Consider the following 17,351-nt stretch of genomic DNA (forward strand, 5'->3'; position numbering starts at 1 on the left):
ATAGTTTAAAGACCCTCCCAAAAGACAACACATAAAAACTTTATTCATGAGACGATGCTAAAAGGCATTTTCTCAATCATGCGGGATTTGAGCTTATAAATATTTGATTTTGTTGTTGTTATTGAACAACTCTTGTCATCACTAACCTCTGAAAGGAACCATTGTGAATACATACATCCGTAACATATAAGGCTTCATGTTTATCGCCATTCGTTGTCAATCCTTTATCATTATTGGCAAGAAAACTGATCATTAAGTGGTCCTTATAGCCACGATCGATCAGTTCATTATCACTACACAACATGTCGGAGCCTCTCACTTCCCCATTCAGATTAGTATTTATAGTTTGTGAGGCTCAACTTGACCTTTTGATAATGGCATGGACAATCGCCATCATCTATCCTCAGAAGTGCTTCTGTCAATTAACATTTTATTTTCTCATCCTTCTTTTTTCTCAGGCTTGTCTGAATCATTAATGGCGGCAGGGCTAGAATGGAGTCAATCCCACACCACCGTAGGCTTCCAAAAGATGGAAGTGACACATCCACCAATTAGATTTTTATAATATTTACTGCCGTTGACAGTTTGAGAAGCAATTTTTTTCAGGACTGCAGTGAATTTAGCTAAGTTTTGAGCATTTTGTCAGAGTCAAAGGCAGTTTCAACGTTTAAGATATGAGATTATGAAAAATGGAACCCTTTAACAGTCAAATAAAATAATACAGCACAGAACGTCATGCATGTAAGACCTATTCGTAAAGTCTATATTCAATATACATTGCTGCAAAGCTCACCTGGGCAGCAATGTCGCTGCGTGAACATTCATTTATAATGGCAATTCTATCTGCTAAACTTCCCTCGTGAGAAGATGATGGAGGATGGAAGATGTCAGCCACATACACATACTTTGCCGCCCCTAAAGTCAACCTGACAGGCGTGTTGAGCGTGGAGCCGAAACGCTCCTTCAAGATTATCCTTCCTTGCAGATCCCGCTTTTTTCCCTCTGCATTCCTCCCTACACACGCTCACCTGGTTAATAAAAGTAAGAGCCTTGAGACTAATTAAAAGCTGTCGGGCTATCATTTCCTTGTTGGGTACTAGGAGAGCACAAAATGAGTACACTTTGAATCAAGGAGGTGTGGAAGTGGCACAGATACAATTAAATAGTTGAAACTTTTTGTTTTTTTTAATGATTTCAGAACCTCTTCTAATTTCGATGTGAACTATACCCTGCACAATTTAATTGAATAACTAATTGGATCCTTAAAGGAAAGGGTAACGAATCCAATAATTTTGTAGCTGAGTATAATAAAGATCAATAACAATCACACCAACGTTAAACAAGTCAGTACACATCTGGCATCACTTAAAGTGATTTGGATTAAAAAACAGGAAAGTTATTTCCATCATTGTATCTTACACCCACAGCCAAACAAGAGCTTCCAAAACATCAGTAGGGTCTCAGTATTCAAAGTTATTAGTTGGGGGAAAATAGAATGTCCGCAGCATTAGATAAACGTTGGAACACAGTCAATATCTTATGGAGAAAAATGGGGCACAGCGGTGACATTTGATAAACTAAAGCCAGTATCCAAAATGGCTAAAATCACTCAGGTAGGTGGTGAAGAGCCCAATTGCAACATAAACTTGTGCTGGTACGCTACACATAACAACACTCTCCAGTAGTTTTTATGGCGTACACAACTAAGCTCAAGAGGAAGTATATAAGGCAATGATGATTGCTCTGTCACTGGCAACGCAAATGAAGACAAAACAAATGAACCTACCAGTAAATACAAGCAAGAACATTATCAAATGTCTGCATGTACTACCACAGTTTCACAAGAAAGGGGCTCCTCTCAAGCTTATTGTTAGTAGCACCAGCTCTGAACAACTATAAATAACGAATTACTATATAACTAATAAATTAGATCTCAGGTCTTCAGAAAACCAACCACAGATAGGAATAGCTGATATTGAGATATTGACCTGATGACCACTTTCTGGGTCTAACAAACATTTGTGAGCCAGTGAGCAAATGTAAAAGCTGAGGAAAGTGTGTGTTTCTATAACATTACTCTCATTCATTCATTTTCTTCACGAATCACTTTGCATGCACTGTTCATGGATGCAGCAATTGGGCAAACAAGGATGTTTGTAATCCAATCATTTAAACAACATTTCAACATGTGAGTTCCAAGGATGGTTGATCAAAGCCTTCCACAGATATGTATATATATATATATATATATATATATATATATATATATATATATATATATATATATATATATATATATATAGATATAGATATAGATATAGATATAGATATATATGTATATATAAACAGTGGCGCTGACTCGCGAGATAACGCAGTCTCGTGAAATCTCTGAATACTATTTATAGAGGACTGTATGGTTGTCAGACCCTCACAGAAAAAGCACAATAGATCTCTAAAAGAGACAGAGGGTTATATACAGGAATGCTGCAAGCTTTGCCATAAGTACCAGGGCAGCTACCGATCCTGAAGATAAACAGGAAACGTAAAGTGGTGACCCCTTGCTTGGTGGGTTGATGATAGAAAAACGTGATGACATTAAACACATCAAACCCAGTTGGGAAAACCTAGGTGAGAAAAAAAAGACGATAATTGCCAATTTAGAAAGACGTTCTCCCAAAACAGGACTGCACCTGTAGACAGGTTCCAACTATGTGCTGATATTTCTCTTCCCAAGGATTGTATGCCACCCGGCAGTTGAACGACTTATGCAAAAGAATCATTCACCAATCACACCTGGCAACAACATCACCACCACAAACGACTGGCACATGACCACCCCTACCCCTACATAAATGGGAAATTGAAGGTGAAACGTCCTATCAAGCAAGTTGCCTCAAATCAACATCTGGGGTTGCCATGATCTGGATCACCGGAGAATCCACACAGACATTCGGGATCACATCACATCCCCTTTTTATTTTTGCAAGGATCTGTCAGACATGACAAATGACGGTGCGGTTGGCCTATAAAGAGTAGTGTTGTCAGATATCTGCCAGTGATACATGTTTCCACACTGTTCAGGGATCACACATGGCAAGAGAGGAATTACAGAAGCTACCCGGGCATGAAGAGCAACAGACATAGCAGAAGGGATAAGAGGCCCAGGAACTCAAAATTGGAACTGTGTTACATGAGAATATTCGGGCAAGAAAATACATTTAAGAAGAAAAAACAAAAGAAGAATACGTTTCACATTGAAATATGCTAGGAAATTTTAGTTCAGTAACTCAATTAACCAGTGATCCACTACTCTGTGCGTGTTCAGTCAATCATGTCAGCATAGATTGGCCCCCATTTATAAAAGCTGTTGTCTCACCATCAGTGGGGATCTGAAAGATAAAAATACTTGAATAATCTCTTCCTGTTTTAGCCCGCAAAGCCTTGCCGCATCTCAAACCTTTGTTCTCTCGTGCGGATGGATATTTTTACCTCAGCCAAGGAGCTTATGATTGGGTGTTTGTTTGTTTGCCAGTTTCTAAGCAAGAAGAGACATACTTGGCACTTTTTATTGGGGAAGGAGTGTACCATGGACCAAGAAAGAACCGATATTTGAAGGAACTCAAATATATATGACTCCTTTTTCTGTATGATAGTAAGGAAAACATTAGTTTTATTAGTTACTAAGGAGAAAATGTTGAAGTGGCGAAAATGTGCATTTGGGAGCGCACAGCTGTATCATCAACGTTTGTAGGACATAATTCAGTCCCATGTAGAACTGCTAGGAATAACGGTTTTCAGAGGGCACAGATTTGATAGGAGGAACGGGTGTTTGCTTTGTCCTGCAGGCTCTGAAGTTCATTTTGATTTCATTAAAATGTCTGTTTTTGGCTCCTTTACTTAGTCTCCATGTCCAATTACTGATCATAACAGTGTTAGCGTTTGTCTTTATATTTCGTGGGTCACTGGCTTTAGAATGATGCCGTGAAGGGGGCAGGCCAGCCACACGGTGAGAGCCGCCACTTCAGTAAACCACTTGTTTCATTTTCGGTTAAGAAATGTTGCCGCCACAAATGTGCATATTTCATAAGAAATTAAATCAGCAATGTGCCAAAGGTAAAATGTCATTATTTATATGCATAGATCTAACTGTGAAAAGTTTAAAATACTGTGGTAGGTGACCTTTAATCTCTTCATGGAAAACCCTGCAAATCTTCTTTAGTGATTTGATGTGAAACACAAATGTGTGTTTAACATGAGATTTTTTTGTTGTTACCTAGAACGCCAACAGAGTAACCCTTTGAAATGCTATGCGATGGTTAAGAATATATAGTTTTTTTTCTCGTACTGTACATTATCAAGCAATTGGTGGATTCCATAGATATTGATACAAAGATCCTTCTCTCTGTGAAGCTGTCGAGCTGAGCAAATCCCACAACGGTCTTAAAGCCCCTATTGTAAAATGATACATTTGCCTTGTATCATAGCTGAATGTCTGACGTTGGAAAAAAAAGAAAAAACATCGTTCAAAGTAGCTGAATAATTCAACAAGTCAGCGGCTGTATCTAAGTCAACAATTAAGCTAAGACTTGCTCAAATTACTGTATATATAACTCGTGGACTCGGACTCAGACACCCATGACTCAAACTTGAGTTGGGCTCCAAAAAAAGGGACTTAATCCTTAAAAATAAACAATTTTTATGGTATCAGTAACATGACATGAAAGGCATTGGAACAAAATCATCTTCTCGGAAGCATAGACACAACAACACTCAACCAACTTGATAATCTTTGGTTCCCAGAGAGTGAGTAGCCTCCGTTTTGAGCAATATGGCGATGTTCTGAAATCATTCACATTCACACAGGGTTGTTTGGAAATGAGGTTCAAACTATCAATTCAGGGCACTAAAAACAACAACAACAATCGAGGGACAACTGATGCTCATTTTTTTCAATTGATACCCAATTTTTTTTTTTTTTTCTTGATTGCCATTCATTTTTTGGCATTTTTTTTTTGTTTGTTCATTTGTTTGTTTTAAGGATGATGTCATGCAGGCAACAAAAATATCTAGGCGGTTGACTGGAAGGTTGACCGAGGGTGACGCATCTAGCACACCTGGTTTAATCAAACTTAAAAGAATTTCCTATTTTTTTAATAAGAATGATCGCCTTTGCAAGGCTAGAGCATAAATATGTTTCAAATACACTCTGTACATGCTGTAAGACATTCATCAACAATTATACACGCCCGCATAACAAACTGACACATTTTTCCGCATTTTTATGCAAGGAACAGACTGGTGGTGTCAAGGATTAGGAGAATTACTTGAGCACTAAAATCCAACCCTGTTTGTGTGTGTGTGTGTGTGTGTGTGTGTGTGTGTGTGTGTGTGTGTGTCTTTCTTACACAAATACTGTTATGAAGATTAGCGAGGCAGAATACTTAACACATATATCCCCAATGTCAATAAGGTGCAGTTATTAAACTGTTTACAAGCTGAAGTTGCCAGGAAGTTCCCACGTGTGCGTTCATTGAACAAATCAAGTTTGAATAATCAGCAATGCCAACCCCTATTATAACCTCTATGGATATTTTAATTTGGCAATAAACATTTGCACCTCTGCCAAAAAAAATACAGTACATGTTACCCGAAAGACTCCAAGCGAAACTAATATTTTCTTCATTGTTTTAATGTATTTTCATTTTTTGAATGCTTTTGAATGATTTACGATTTGTTCAATGTGTGCTATTTTAATACACAGTAGTGTGTCTTATTTACTGAATGACACAAAAAGAAGTTGTTATAATAAGTGTTTCTAGATTAGTTGTATGGTTCTTTGGAGAAGCTTCATTGATTACTTTTTTTTTTAAAGATAAATAAAACAATTCTGGGAAACTTGTTCAGATCTCAAAAATTAAAATCAAAACTCAGCACCATTATAATAATTATAATGAATTACTTAAATTATCTAATACACTATGCGTACTATTATAATACTTTAAACATTTGAAGCAGTCTTTGTTATGCAACAACAAGGTGTCACTTCTGGTTTTTGGACTGTCCTGTGTATTATAGTTTCTCTCTCGTCCCTCTCTCTCGAGACACTAATTAATTTGCTTTTTGAAGTTGGTTACTCTCTACTAAAATGTGGTCGCAGTGTGATTTCAGAGAAACTTAGACTGCAACAGCAGGCTCTTATTCCAGTGTTTTGAGTTACAATTAATGATAGTTTACAGACCCTTATAGGGGCTTGTAGGTTATTGGCTGCCATGGTGGTGTGCCATGTTAACTTCCTTAGTTAGCCGGCCTCATAAGCCACCTAAACTTTCTTGAAACCAGTTTTTGATTGTTGACTAAAATGTGACATATTCAACCAAAGTTCAAATCTTGTCTGCCAAACATAAGCTTCAGTTTCTGCATGTCAAGCACATGATATCTACTAAATTGCTCCCCTCTGGAATTTTTTTTTTTCATTTATCTGGCACAACGGAACATATGGCGACTGCCTGTAACCAAATGTGAACAAATCGGAACACTTGGCATTTGAATGATGGATAAATAATGAAGAAAAATAACAGTGTCAGCCAATTACCCTCCAGAACAGATAATGCCGCCAAAGGAAAAAGGTCAAAGTGGGAGAAGGGTGTTATTTAGTTGAATATTTGGAGGATGTAAACGTGCAATGAGGGGACAGAAGATACTTTTTAGGGAGTGAAAAGGCAATAGGTTTGCATTTTGGAGCCTGAGAATTCATTTTCAACCTCGGTATTGCATCCCAGCTTCATCAAGCCGTGATCTTCAGCTCTCTTTGGAGCAGTTAGCAGTCAAGTGTGAACATTCCGTTCAAGGTGTTAAATATAAGTTGGAAAGTTTAGGTACAGTCTAGGCAAATTGAAATACTGAAAAGGCAATAAAAAGATCATTTTCTGGGATTGATAGTGTACATTACTATATAATTATATTTTTCCCGTGAACATGTGGAGGGGAACAAGGGGGAACAAAGAAAGAACAGACTTTGTGAGAGAAGAGTGAATGACTCGTGAGAACATAGCTTTTGAGAGCTACACAAAATTAAGACTCGGCGAATTCAATAAAGGAGGAAGGACAAAAAAGAAGCAAAGATTCCATTGTCAGTAAACAAGAAACACAAAGGACTTCAATTTTCACTCTTTTGTGTGTCGCTGTATAATTGTAAAATTGCCGTTCTTTGTACTTCCCATTCCCGTCATGGTGCGGCCAATTCTCTGACAACTCGTCACAGGACTACAGAGCACGACACAACTTCGAAATTAAAACACGATTGTACAATCAAAACCTTTCAGAAGAAAAATGCCTTAAACAAAGAAACAAAAACATATAGAGCTGCCAAGAAATTCGACAGAATAGAATATTAATTACATTCTCAAATTAATTGATCAAATTAATCTTTTTAATCTCACCTTAAAATTCTGCCAAAGGTTTTTTTTTGTTTTTTTTGTTTGTTTTTTTTTAGATATATTGAGTTACTCTGGTGAATCAAAAGGTTAATATACAATAACCAAACGTGGTTACGGTTTTCAAACAGACTTAAAGTTGTAACCATTTACCTTTTCCTGTATTTCAGATTAGTCTCAAGTGCTGGCTGAAAGTGGAACTGTTTTCCTTTGTCAATCGACAAATAATTTAAAAAATATCATTAAAATTTAGCATTGTCCCACCTGTTTGTCGCAAACATGTTGAAACGTAAGGTGTTTTTTAATTTGGTTTGCGCTTTATTACTTCTCACTACATTAGCATCTCTGCTATCTCTAGCTGTGGATGCAGTCGCAGCTGGATGCTTTACCATTCATCAGACCAACATTTCACACGTGTTCTTCCATTTTCGCATCCTCATTCTGCTCCTCATCTTACACTCCCACCCACAACAGCAGCCTATCTGATTATGTCAAATATATTGACAGCCAATCAGTGTCCTCTTCAGGGTGTGCTCGGCCTTTGTTGTCCAACACCCAACAACTCAAGCATAAAAAGCTCAATGCCTGAGAACGGACATGACCAAACATAAAGAAAGTATAATGTTGGAGATTGAAAATGAGATTAATGTGAATTAAAAATAAACAACACTTTAACTAGGGCTATAATTAACTGATTGCAATTTCTGTAAATTCGACACCACGAAAATACTTGACATCAAGCATGGGGTTGCGGGTGAACTGGAGCTAAATCCTCCTGTCATTGGGCAGTAGATTGGGAACACCCTGTACTGGTTGCCAGCCAATCACTGGGCACACATAGACGAACAATCATTAAAACATCAAACACACCGAAGAGCAATTTGGAGTGTCAAATATACCAACCATGTATGTTTTTGGGAATGTGAGAAGAAACCTGAGTACCACTAGAAATCTCATGTGGGCTTAGGGAGAACATGCTAACTGCACACAGCCAGAATCAAACCGGTGACCTTTGTGAGGCGGACATTCGTGAGGCGGACATTCCCACACCCTCACCGTGATGCCGAAAAAGTTCTTATCATCTATAATTAATCTTATAACTGAAAAAAAAAATGTACACATGCTGCCACTTGCTGCCAACTGAAAATTTTATATACAGACAAAATATGAATGATTTAGTGCTGAAAATAGCTTCGTAAGTAAAGTATCAATTTAATGTTGGCCATTTTATGGCATATTTGTAGTAGAGCCAAGTATTTTGGTGGTGGTACTTGGTGTCATAAAACAACAACAAAAAACCTTTTCTATACACTTTGATATCTCATCAAGGTATTTTAGCACTCTTGACAATAGAATGTCAAAATTGCGGTTAATTGAAGGGTTTGATGGAACTCTTGTTAAAGTGGTTAAAAAAAGATAGCAAAGCAAATACAAAAGGAGGCGGCAATAAAAATCAGAGAGGAAAAAAAACATGAATGGAGGCAGGGAGAAGCAAAGTGCAGGGTGATGAACAAGAGGAGAAAAAAGTGGGTGGGGGAAAAGGGGGCTTTAAGTTGGAGATATAAAGCACAGAAGTGTAGAAATGATGAGGAGATCCAACTTGAGGCAGACAGAAAAGCACAGGGACAATGTTTCTCTGAACAGTTAGTGATCCCGACCCAGACCTCAAACACTCTCAAAACCGGCATTCCCCGTAAAGCCTCATTAACGAGTCAATGTTTCTGGCATTCACCTTGTGCTCACTAGCACAGCTGGACACTCTCACATGAATATTACATCAGATTCTGAAACCACGTTACTTGTTAGGTTTTCACACCCTTAGAGTCTGTCTTCTGGGTACGCTATGTGAGCATTTTAACAAAGAAACCTGTAAAATGAGGCCAACCGAAAGGAAATTCAAAATTGTTACAAAGAATGCTCATGAAAGTTGTAGTATATTCGCAGGACAACAGTTAATTGTTAAACTTCCTCAAATTGAGTACACAATCTGTCCAAAAGGTCCATTAATGCTCTTCTGGTGTTTTGATTATAGTGCTGCAGCAGATGTCCTTTTGAGGGTGCTTTTAATTGTAAATTTCCTTTGTTGTTTACCCAAGCTAGGTAATGTTAGCTTGAACGTTGAAAGCGACAGTTGGTTCTTGCCCTTGGAAACAACTATCTCACCTAATATTACACAAGGGGAACGTCCATCTGCCGCTGAGCATCCTGCGGTACCTATCAAAGGTTCACAACGACTGCCGGTGGACTTTGTGTCGGCAACACAGGCTGTTGTTCTAAAGCAAACTATCTTTTGTATTATTAAAATATCCCCCTGCGAATCAACGCCGATCTTCCGGTAAGATGTACTGACCTGTCTTTGTGTTGCCTCCCTTGTATCTGATCCTCTGAATAGCTTCCAGCAGTGCTTCTTTGTTGCCATGGGAACTCAACTGGACCTCTGTACGAGCATCGTCACTGAACTGACAAATGGCCACCTGGACAAAGAAATTTACAGATATTAGATGAGAAGCAAATACACCGTACAAAATCATCAAACTGTACATTCAGAGTTATTGTTAGAAAAAATAGTAAATAAAATATCATCATCACCACTAGGATTGTATTGGTCCGCAGTGTCCAGGTTGATTCCGTTATTTGCACTCATTTTTTCCCCCTTCCATTTTGCCACTTGTTTTTAATTGAAAATGGCATCATTTTCTCGGGAGTTCGCTAACTACCACTCAAAACTCAGCTTTCGACTTTCAAATGACCAAAATTCAGAAATCAGATGAGCTGGGATTGGTCAGTAACTGAGCACTGAGCAACTGTGTTGTCATTTGTATTTGGCAAAAAATATGAAAATGAGCAAAATTTTGCAGTCATGGTTAAAGACGTCTTTTCAACGACTTGTAAGTGACGTATTTTCAAAATTCACTTTCCAATCAATTTCAGATATCTTTTTAGACATACACAACCTATGTCTTTTCTATTTATTTTGAACCAAAGGGTGTCAAGAACACAGTATGATTATAATTCTTTATTTAAAATTTTTCACACATTTTTCATCTACATATTTGACTAAAAGAAAGCATTTTAGTCGAAGTTGCTGATTTGCCAGGTGCTATACTGAAAAACTAAGAGCATGTGATTTATCTCCCCAAATATTAGCTCCCCATTATCACCCAGAATATGAGTAAGCTTCATTTAAATAACACTTTGCTAGCATATGCTGACTCAACAAAGCGAGAACAATGAATTTTCTTCCGTGCATTTTAATTGGACGGAGGAAGCTAATATTGTTTAAATGAATAATGAGTGCTATTAAAGAAAAATTACAAGATATTTTTTTTTCTTTCGCTGAACTAAGCTGGTGGTCTTTACACAAGAAACTATTTATAACATTGACCGAAACATTTACATGCCCCCAAAATCAGAATCATTTGTAAAATCTAAAACGGCTAATCCAAAGAGCGACTACGATTACCTTCAGACCTCTTATGTTGCTGTTGTTGGCTCAAGGAGGCCAGCGTTACGCTGCCAACTTTCTCTTTAGATCACTGCCAACTTTCCCTCATTACAGCCAACGCTTTGCTGTCGGTAGCCCACCGTCACGGGGTTAACAGGGAACGGCGAGGGTAGCAAAGTGCTTAACAGAACATACTGTACTGCACAAATGAAAGAAAAAGGTTTCGCAAGCACCTCTACAGAGTGACAAATGAAGCGATTGAGTCTTGGTGACATATTGTGGAGGATACAAGGTCTACCACAAACTGGCATTATTGATGAACCTGATAAAAAAGAAACATACTGAGGCTGAGGAGATTCTACCATTCACTTTTCCAACGTGATTCTAAGTATTCCTCCTGGTAGTTTTTATGCTAAGGATCAAGATAATTGTGTTTTCCAGTAGCCCTATAGCCTTGAGGCACTGGTGCTGGAACCACTTGATATTTGTTCTGAAGAGTAATGCATTTGGAATGAACTTGCCAGAAAGTACACTTCTAAGGGACAAAACAAAGTGGCAGCAAATAAGCAGAGACGCTTAAACGCTTTTCACAAACAACACAAACCGACTCTCTTGGGCTGCAATGTTCATTCATTGTAAACTTCCCTCGTTCTTCCAATTTTGGGAACTTAGACTGTTCTTATGTTAATTTCACAACAGAAAATCCAGACACTAGCTCCGTTTAGAAACAAATAAACTAAAGTTGAGTACTTGCTTGCGACGGCTGTGAGAGGGGTTGTACTTTTTTTGTATTATTTCAGGCAAACATACCCTCATTATGACTTGGTGTCATAAAAATTCTTCATACAGTAAATGGTATGGAAAGCTGTTTATTATTTTTTTAATAAACACATATATATATATATATATATATATATATATATATATATATATATATATATATATATATATATATATATATATATATATATATATATATATATATATATATATATATATATATATATATATATATATAAGGACGAAAAGGGCAGGATTGTAAAGCACCTTATTTATTATTAAGAAGCAGTAAGCCTTTATTCATCATCTCACAACTTGAAGCACCAGGGAAAATGAGTGCGCTTCCATTTATTGTAAGGTTAATGCCAAACAATAAGTTGAGCACAAGGAAAGCAAGAAGGTTTTGTAAACCTTAACACGTACTTTGGGCGGCAGGATCTCATGATTGAAAATCAATGGGCCTGCATTGTACGGCCTTGGGCAACGCACTGTATGGCCAACTCCATTACTTAAACCGGCTCAGCCAGCATTTACATTTTCAAGAGTTCTGTAAAGTTTTGCCGTTATCCGTGTGCTCCACAACAACAACAAGGATTTTTCTGATGTATTTCGTGATGTGCTGTAGGTGACAAGTCAGGTCACGTTGCTCACCTGGGTGCCATCTGGCCCAATTTGATCCAGTGATCCAATGGCATTATACAAGAAATTTGTGATCTTCATGAAGTTATCATCTCCAATGGACCAGGAGCCATCAACCAGGAATGCCAGATCCGCCTTGGCCTCCTTGCATACTTAAAAGACAAGCACAAAAGCAAAATATATACGAGGCATGGACAACCACTTTGGGACATCAGGCGCCACAACCACATGTTTGTGTTTGTGTTTGGACTGGACTCACTTGATTTGAACATTCAGTACTTTATTTTGCCTGAACATTTTAAATTATAATGAACTGAGAGTGTTTTTTGTGCCCAAAGTTATTGAACACTATATATGAAATGTACTGTACATACAGTATGCATATATGTATGTATGTATGGATATGTTTGAGGGAGAGGTTGAGACACAGTCCCAAGCAGACGAGACATCTCACGAGACTGAGTACATGTAAGAGAAAACAGGATTGTAGCAAAATTTGTCGTATAAGAAATTGCTCTGTATAAATGTTCTGTGAATTTTTTTTTCTTTTTTAATTGAAAAGCCCGCAAGATACTAAGAAAAAATTAGCGTGCAAGTGTAAACATAAACAGCTTTGTTAAAGGCTAATTTTTCAGCCGCAGCTGAGTGAGTTTAACTAACTGCATGCAGCATTAAGCTGCAGTTGTTGGTGCATTTTTTTTCTTGCAGTGTTCACTGCAGTCTTTGTCAGATATGCCAGTATTTCAACGTTTTTTTTTTTCAGCAAGAAAACCAAAATATCAACCCACAGGTGATTTGAATGTAATAAGACTGATTTTCTCCTAGGGCCACTTCTATTAAGTGTTAAACAATTATAAACACAGAAGATTAGAAAACACATTTCTATTGACTAATAAATGACCAAATGTTTAATATTCTTTGATAATCGTGTTTTTTATGTATTTAAATTTAAAATGAGGAATAAAAAAAAAAAGACAACAGACCCACACAATACACATTTGACTCAGCCTGGTATGTTCAAAAGTGATCACTAGCAACAGCAACAGAGTCAGGGTGTCAGCAGTAAGAATATTAAAGTGTATTAATACGAGTGCTCTAGAGGGCATTCGCGTTCTGCCACCGGGGTGGCTAATTTATGCTATAAATGCCGCGCTAAATGCAGGCAAAGAGTGCCGTAAAATAAAATGCCTGTGTAATTAAGTCATTTTTAGTGCTCTGAATTGGCAATTGAAAGTTTAAATTTTACAATATCTTAAAGTTGTGTTTTGTTTTTGTTTTTTTTCATTTATGAGGAGTCCCAATGTGATCCATTCAGGGAGGCAGGAACAATTTATGCAGCAAAAACCAGAAAGAGGTGTCACTGTTCTTGTGACATGTCATGTACAAGTCCACTCTGACTCTGCACCCAAAGTGAAAAAAATGAAGGTCAAGTAATTTGAAAGCATAATGAAACTGGATCACCACAAAAATCTATTCTACTGTGTTTCTAGGGAAACAAATGCCATTTGATGTTTTTTACAGAATGTCAGAAGTACAGTATGCTTGTCTGAAATGTCGAGATAAAGGTTGGGTTCTGATATTTTCCATTGCCAGCTTCTTAATGCTTGTGAGGCTTTTGTTGCCTGTCCACAGAAAAGCCACTTATTTCCTCAGAACTTCTTTTTGCCGTCTGCATTTTGCCAAATATAAAACACAGTACTGGCTATTTGTTGTCTTTGTTTTTTTCCCAGACATAACACACCAGTATGACAAAGGTCAAAGTGTAGACTTGAATTACAAGAGAGTGCTCAGCAGGCATGTCAGTTCATGTCTGTGGAGTTTGTGTTTCGGGTCAAGCTGGTAGCTAAGCTTATCAGACAGGAACACTGCAACTTGGGAACATTTGGCAGGGTGGTGATGATTGTACACGATGAATCTGTAAGCCAAACTTCCTCACCTTGTCTCTTTTCAGGAATCTTTACTTTTGAGATTACTGTGATGAGACTTAAAGTGTAATTGTGGTTTACTATTAAATAATTCACCCATAGGTGAAACTATTGATATGAATACAAGCTAGGTTCCCAAGGGGACTGAATTGCTAGAAGGAACGTGTGTTAATGAGAGTGGTATGTTGACGCAGCTTTGCATTTTAATGTCAGTGAAACGCCTGTTTTTGGCCCCGTATTCACGCTGTTGGAATAGTCTCCATTAAAAACAAGCCTCGTGAGGGAGACGAGGGATGGAGGCATATTGCTTGGCCATTGAGCTATGTAATGAAGGGGTCAAGGCAGCCACACAGTAGGGGACACAGTTCTACTTCCTGAGTACCATAAAATTCATATTTAATCAGAACTTAAATCGCCAATGTGCCAAATTTAATTTATATGCATGTACGGTATTACACTGGAGAGGCAGGAGACACCCTGAACTGGTTTCCAGCCAATTGCAGGGCACACAGAGACATACAATCATTCACGCACCCAATTACACCTTAGAACAATGTAGAGTCTAATTCCAAGACCAGTTCCAATTCATCTGCCATGCATGGTGTTTTGAAATGTGAGAGGAAGCCGCAGTGCCAAAAGTATCCCCTGCAGACTCGGAGAGTACATGCAAACTCTACACAGGAAGGCTCTGTAACCTGTTTGTTTTTAGGTAACCAATAAAATTGGTATTTGCATAATAAAATTGGTAGTTCCAACCGAATTTGGAAAGTTCTGTGGTTAATGTAACCAAAATCAACTTAACTAACAAGGTTGGGCACCTTTTAGAGCCACTTCGATTAGCGGTGAATGGCGTTGGCAGTATTCACGGCCAGAACAGCACAAAACGCTGTTATTTAAATGCATGTGCAAATGTACATGGCTGCAAAATTACCAACATTCACTTCAACCCACCTCTGTGGGTGATGGCTAAATTGCACTGGTCCAAAAATTAGAGCCCTTAGAATATTCATGGTATACTCCTTGCTCACCTTCTTTGGCAGGTGGAATGGTGGGTGGGGGCTCTGTGGCAGGGGGTTCAGTGGGAGCTTCAGTGGGTGCTGGCACTGGAGAGACAACCCAGCATACAACAAATTGACAATGAGATAACTATGAATTGTATCCGTGAATTTGAAGTTTCCTTAGCCTTTTTCTGGCAACAATAGCTGAGTTTTGGATGACCTTTTATGGGGTGTATTTGTATTTACAATCAACAAGCGCAAAAGCAATCTTGTTGTCTTTTTGTCGGATTCCATCTATAAATCAGAATTAAAAGACAAACATATGTCTATATCTACCATCTGTTCCCCAGCAACCTAAGGCCAGCAAAACTATTTTCATCAATCCAGTGTGTGTCTGACCACAGGCTGTGTTTCACAGGGGAAAACAACCCCAGGCTTGGGGATGCATCTGTACCAAAACGATTAGCTTGCAGGAAGGAGCTGATTTGGTCAGAAAACAGAAAAAAAAGGACAGATACATTATTAAAAAAATGTTAATTATATTCCACTCTCACGATTTTCTACTATTTTTTAATAACAAATAGCAGATTAATGGGATGGCAAAGAAACAGGTTCGATTCACTCCTTTTTTTTTCAAATTCTATTTTGTGGACTCTCTGAATGAATATTTAGTTGTCCAACCACTTTTTCTGTGACGTGAATGACTTCTGTATTGCATGGAGTTGGCATTTTTCTGGTACCTGTAAACTCGTATTCCAGTGCAAGACAATTGAACTAAATTCCACTCCAATTCCTGTGCAAATCTTGGTTTGGCCCCAGGAATAAGATCTCTATTGGATTATGGTCCAAGGATTGCGCTGGTCAGTCCATAACGGTAATCTTGCTTAACTGGAACCAAGATGCTGCTCGCTTACTGCTATGTTAGGATTTAATTGTCTCATTGAAACATTACTTTCAAAGCATTTCCTACAGTGCAAGGCAATATGACCTCATGTATTCTGATTTATTTTTAAAAAAGTCTAACTATTTTACTTTGTATTTAAAAAATGATACATGATCTTTGGTTCAGTAGATCATGCCCATACACTCAATAGGTGAGCATAATCTGATAGAGAGAAAACAATTTACTTCACCAATGGCAGACAAAAAAAAAGAAAAAAAACTGTACATTTTATCCATCATGGTTTGTGAAGTTTTAAATAATGCCCACCCACAGCTGTATGGATAATTGCAGAAAAATTGCAGGTAGGAAATCTGTGTGTTTTGGGTGCAAGTGAGTGAGTGTTATCTATCTTAAAACTCTGACAGCGAGTGGAGCCCTTGAGGTCCCTCGAGCTGTGTGATTCAACTGAGCTCATCACCTGGCCAATGGACTGCAACAGTGCCAGAGTCCTCACTGAGAATTGGATATTAAAAAAAAAAAAAAAAAATCTGAAGGTCAAAGAGACTGCTGCAGAAAGGCAGCTGCTATGTATCAGATTCAAAAAGGGTCAAGGTAGAACTTAATATTTAAGAAAAGTCCAAGTGAGAGAGTTTGGTATTTTGAACATGAATGTTCATGTGAAGTGTCAATCCTAAAGTTGCTGTCGAGGACAAAAGTGCTGCAACCAGCTACAAACACAAGAATAAGGCAGGAAAAAAAAAAAAAAACAGCAAACCAAGGAGTGAAAACACATTAAGAAAAACACTGAAGAATAAGATGCAATCAAAAACACTAAATGCAAGCAAACGTACAACAAAACAAATGCATAAAAATGCTTGGAGATTAAAACAAAATGTGCACACAATAAAATAAAAGAAAATATTGAAAAAACATTTAATGTAAAAAACCTATGTTCAATAGCTAATGCAGGTTAAAAACATCAACACTGCAAAATTGCTTATTAAAAATTGGTACCAAAATAGTATAGTAAGTGCTATGTATATATAATATGCATGTATACAACAGAAAACATCATGCAATTACCTTAAAACGCCTGCAGATGTAGAAAAAACAATACAAATACAGCCAACCCCTTAGGGTCATGGCAGTTGTTTTTGTCGCAAAGCCGGGAAAATACCGTAACATAAAACATCCCAACATAAAAAAACCATAAGCCAGGGATGCTGTAACATGGGGGTCCACTGTGGT

General features: G+C 37.8%; 1 protein-coding gene across 1 annotated transcript in view; it reads right to left on the reverse strand.

The window, feature by feature from the left end:
- LOC148426775 (collagen alpha-1(XIV) chain-like) overlaps positions 1-17,351 on the reverse strand; it is a 112,878-nt gene that overhangs the window by 38,562 nt on the left and 56,965 nt on the right. The window contains exons 25-27 of the mRNA XM_088409747.1: positions 15,251-15,325; positions 12,310-12,449; positions 9,784-9,907 (exon numbers count right to left, since the gene is read on the reverse strand). Coding sequence (XP_088265873.1) covers positions 9,784-9,907; positions 12,310-12,449; positions 15,251-15,325 — 339 coding nt within the window. The remainder of the gene's footprint in view (positions 1-9,783; positions 9,908-12,309; positions 12,450-15,250; positions 15,326-17,351) is intronic.

The sequence above is a fragment of the Hippichthys cyanospilos genome, chromosome 3, assembly GCF_059441005.1.
Source record: "Hippichthys cyanospilos isolate Australia breed blue-spotted pipefish chromosome 3, RoL_Hcya_1.0, whole genome shotgun sequence".
In the NCBI taxonomy this organism is placed as follows: domain Eukaryota; kingdom Metazoa; phylum Chordata; class Actinopteri; order Syngnathiformes; family Syngnathidae; genus Hippichthys; species Hippichthys cyanospilos.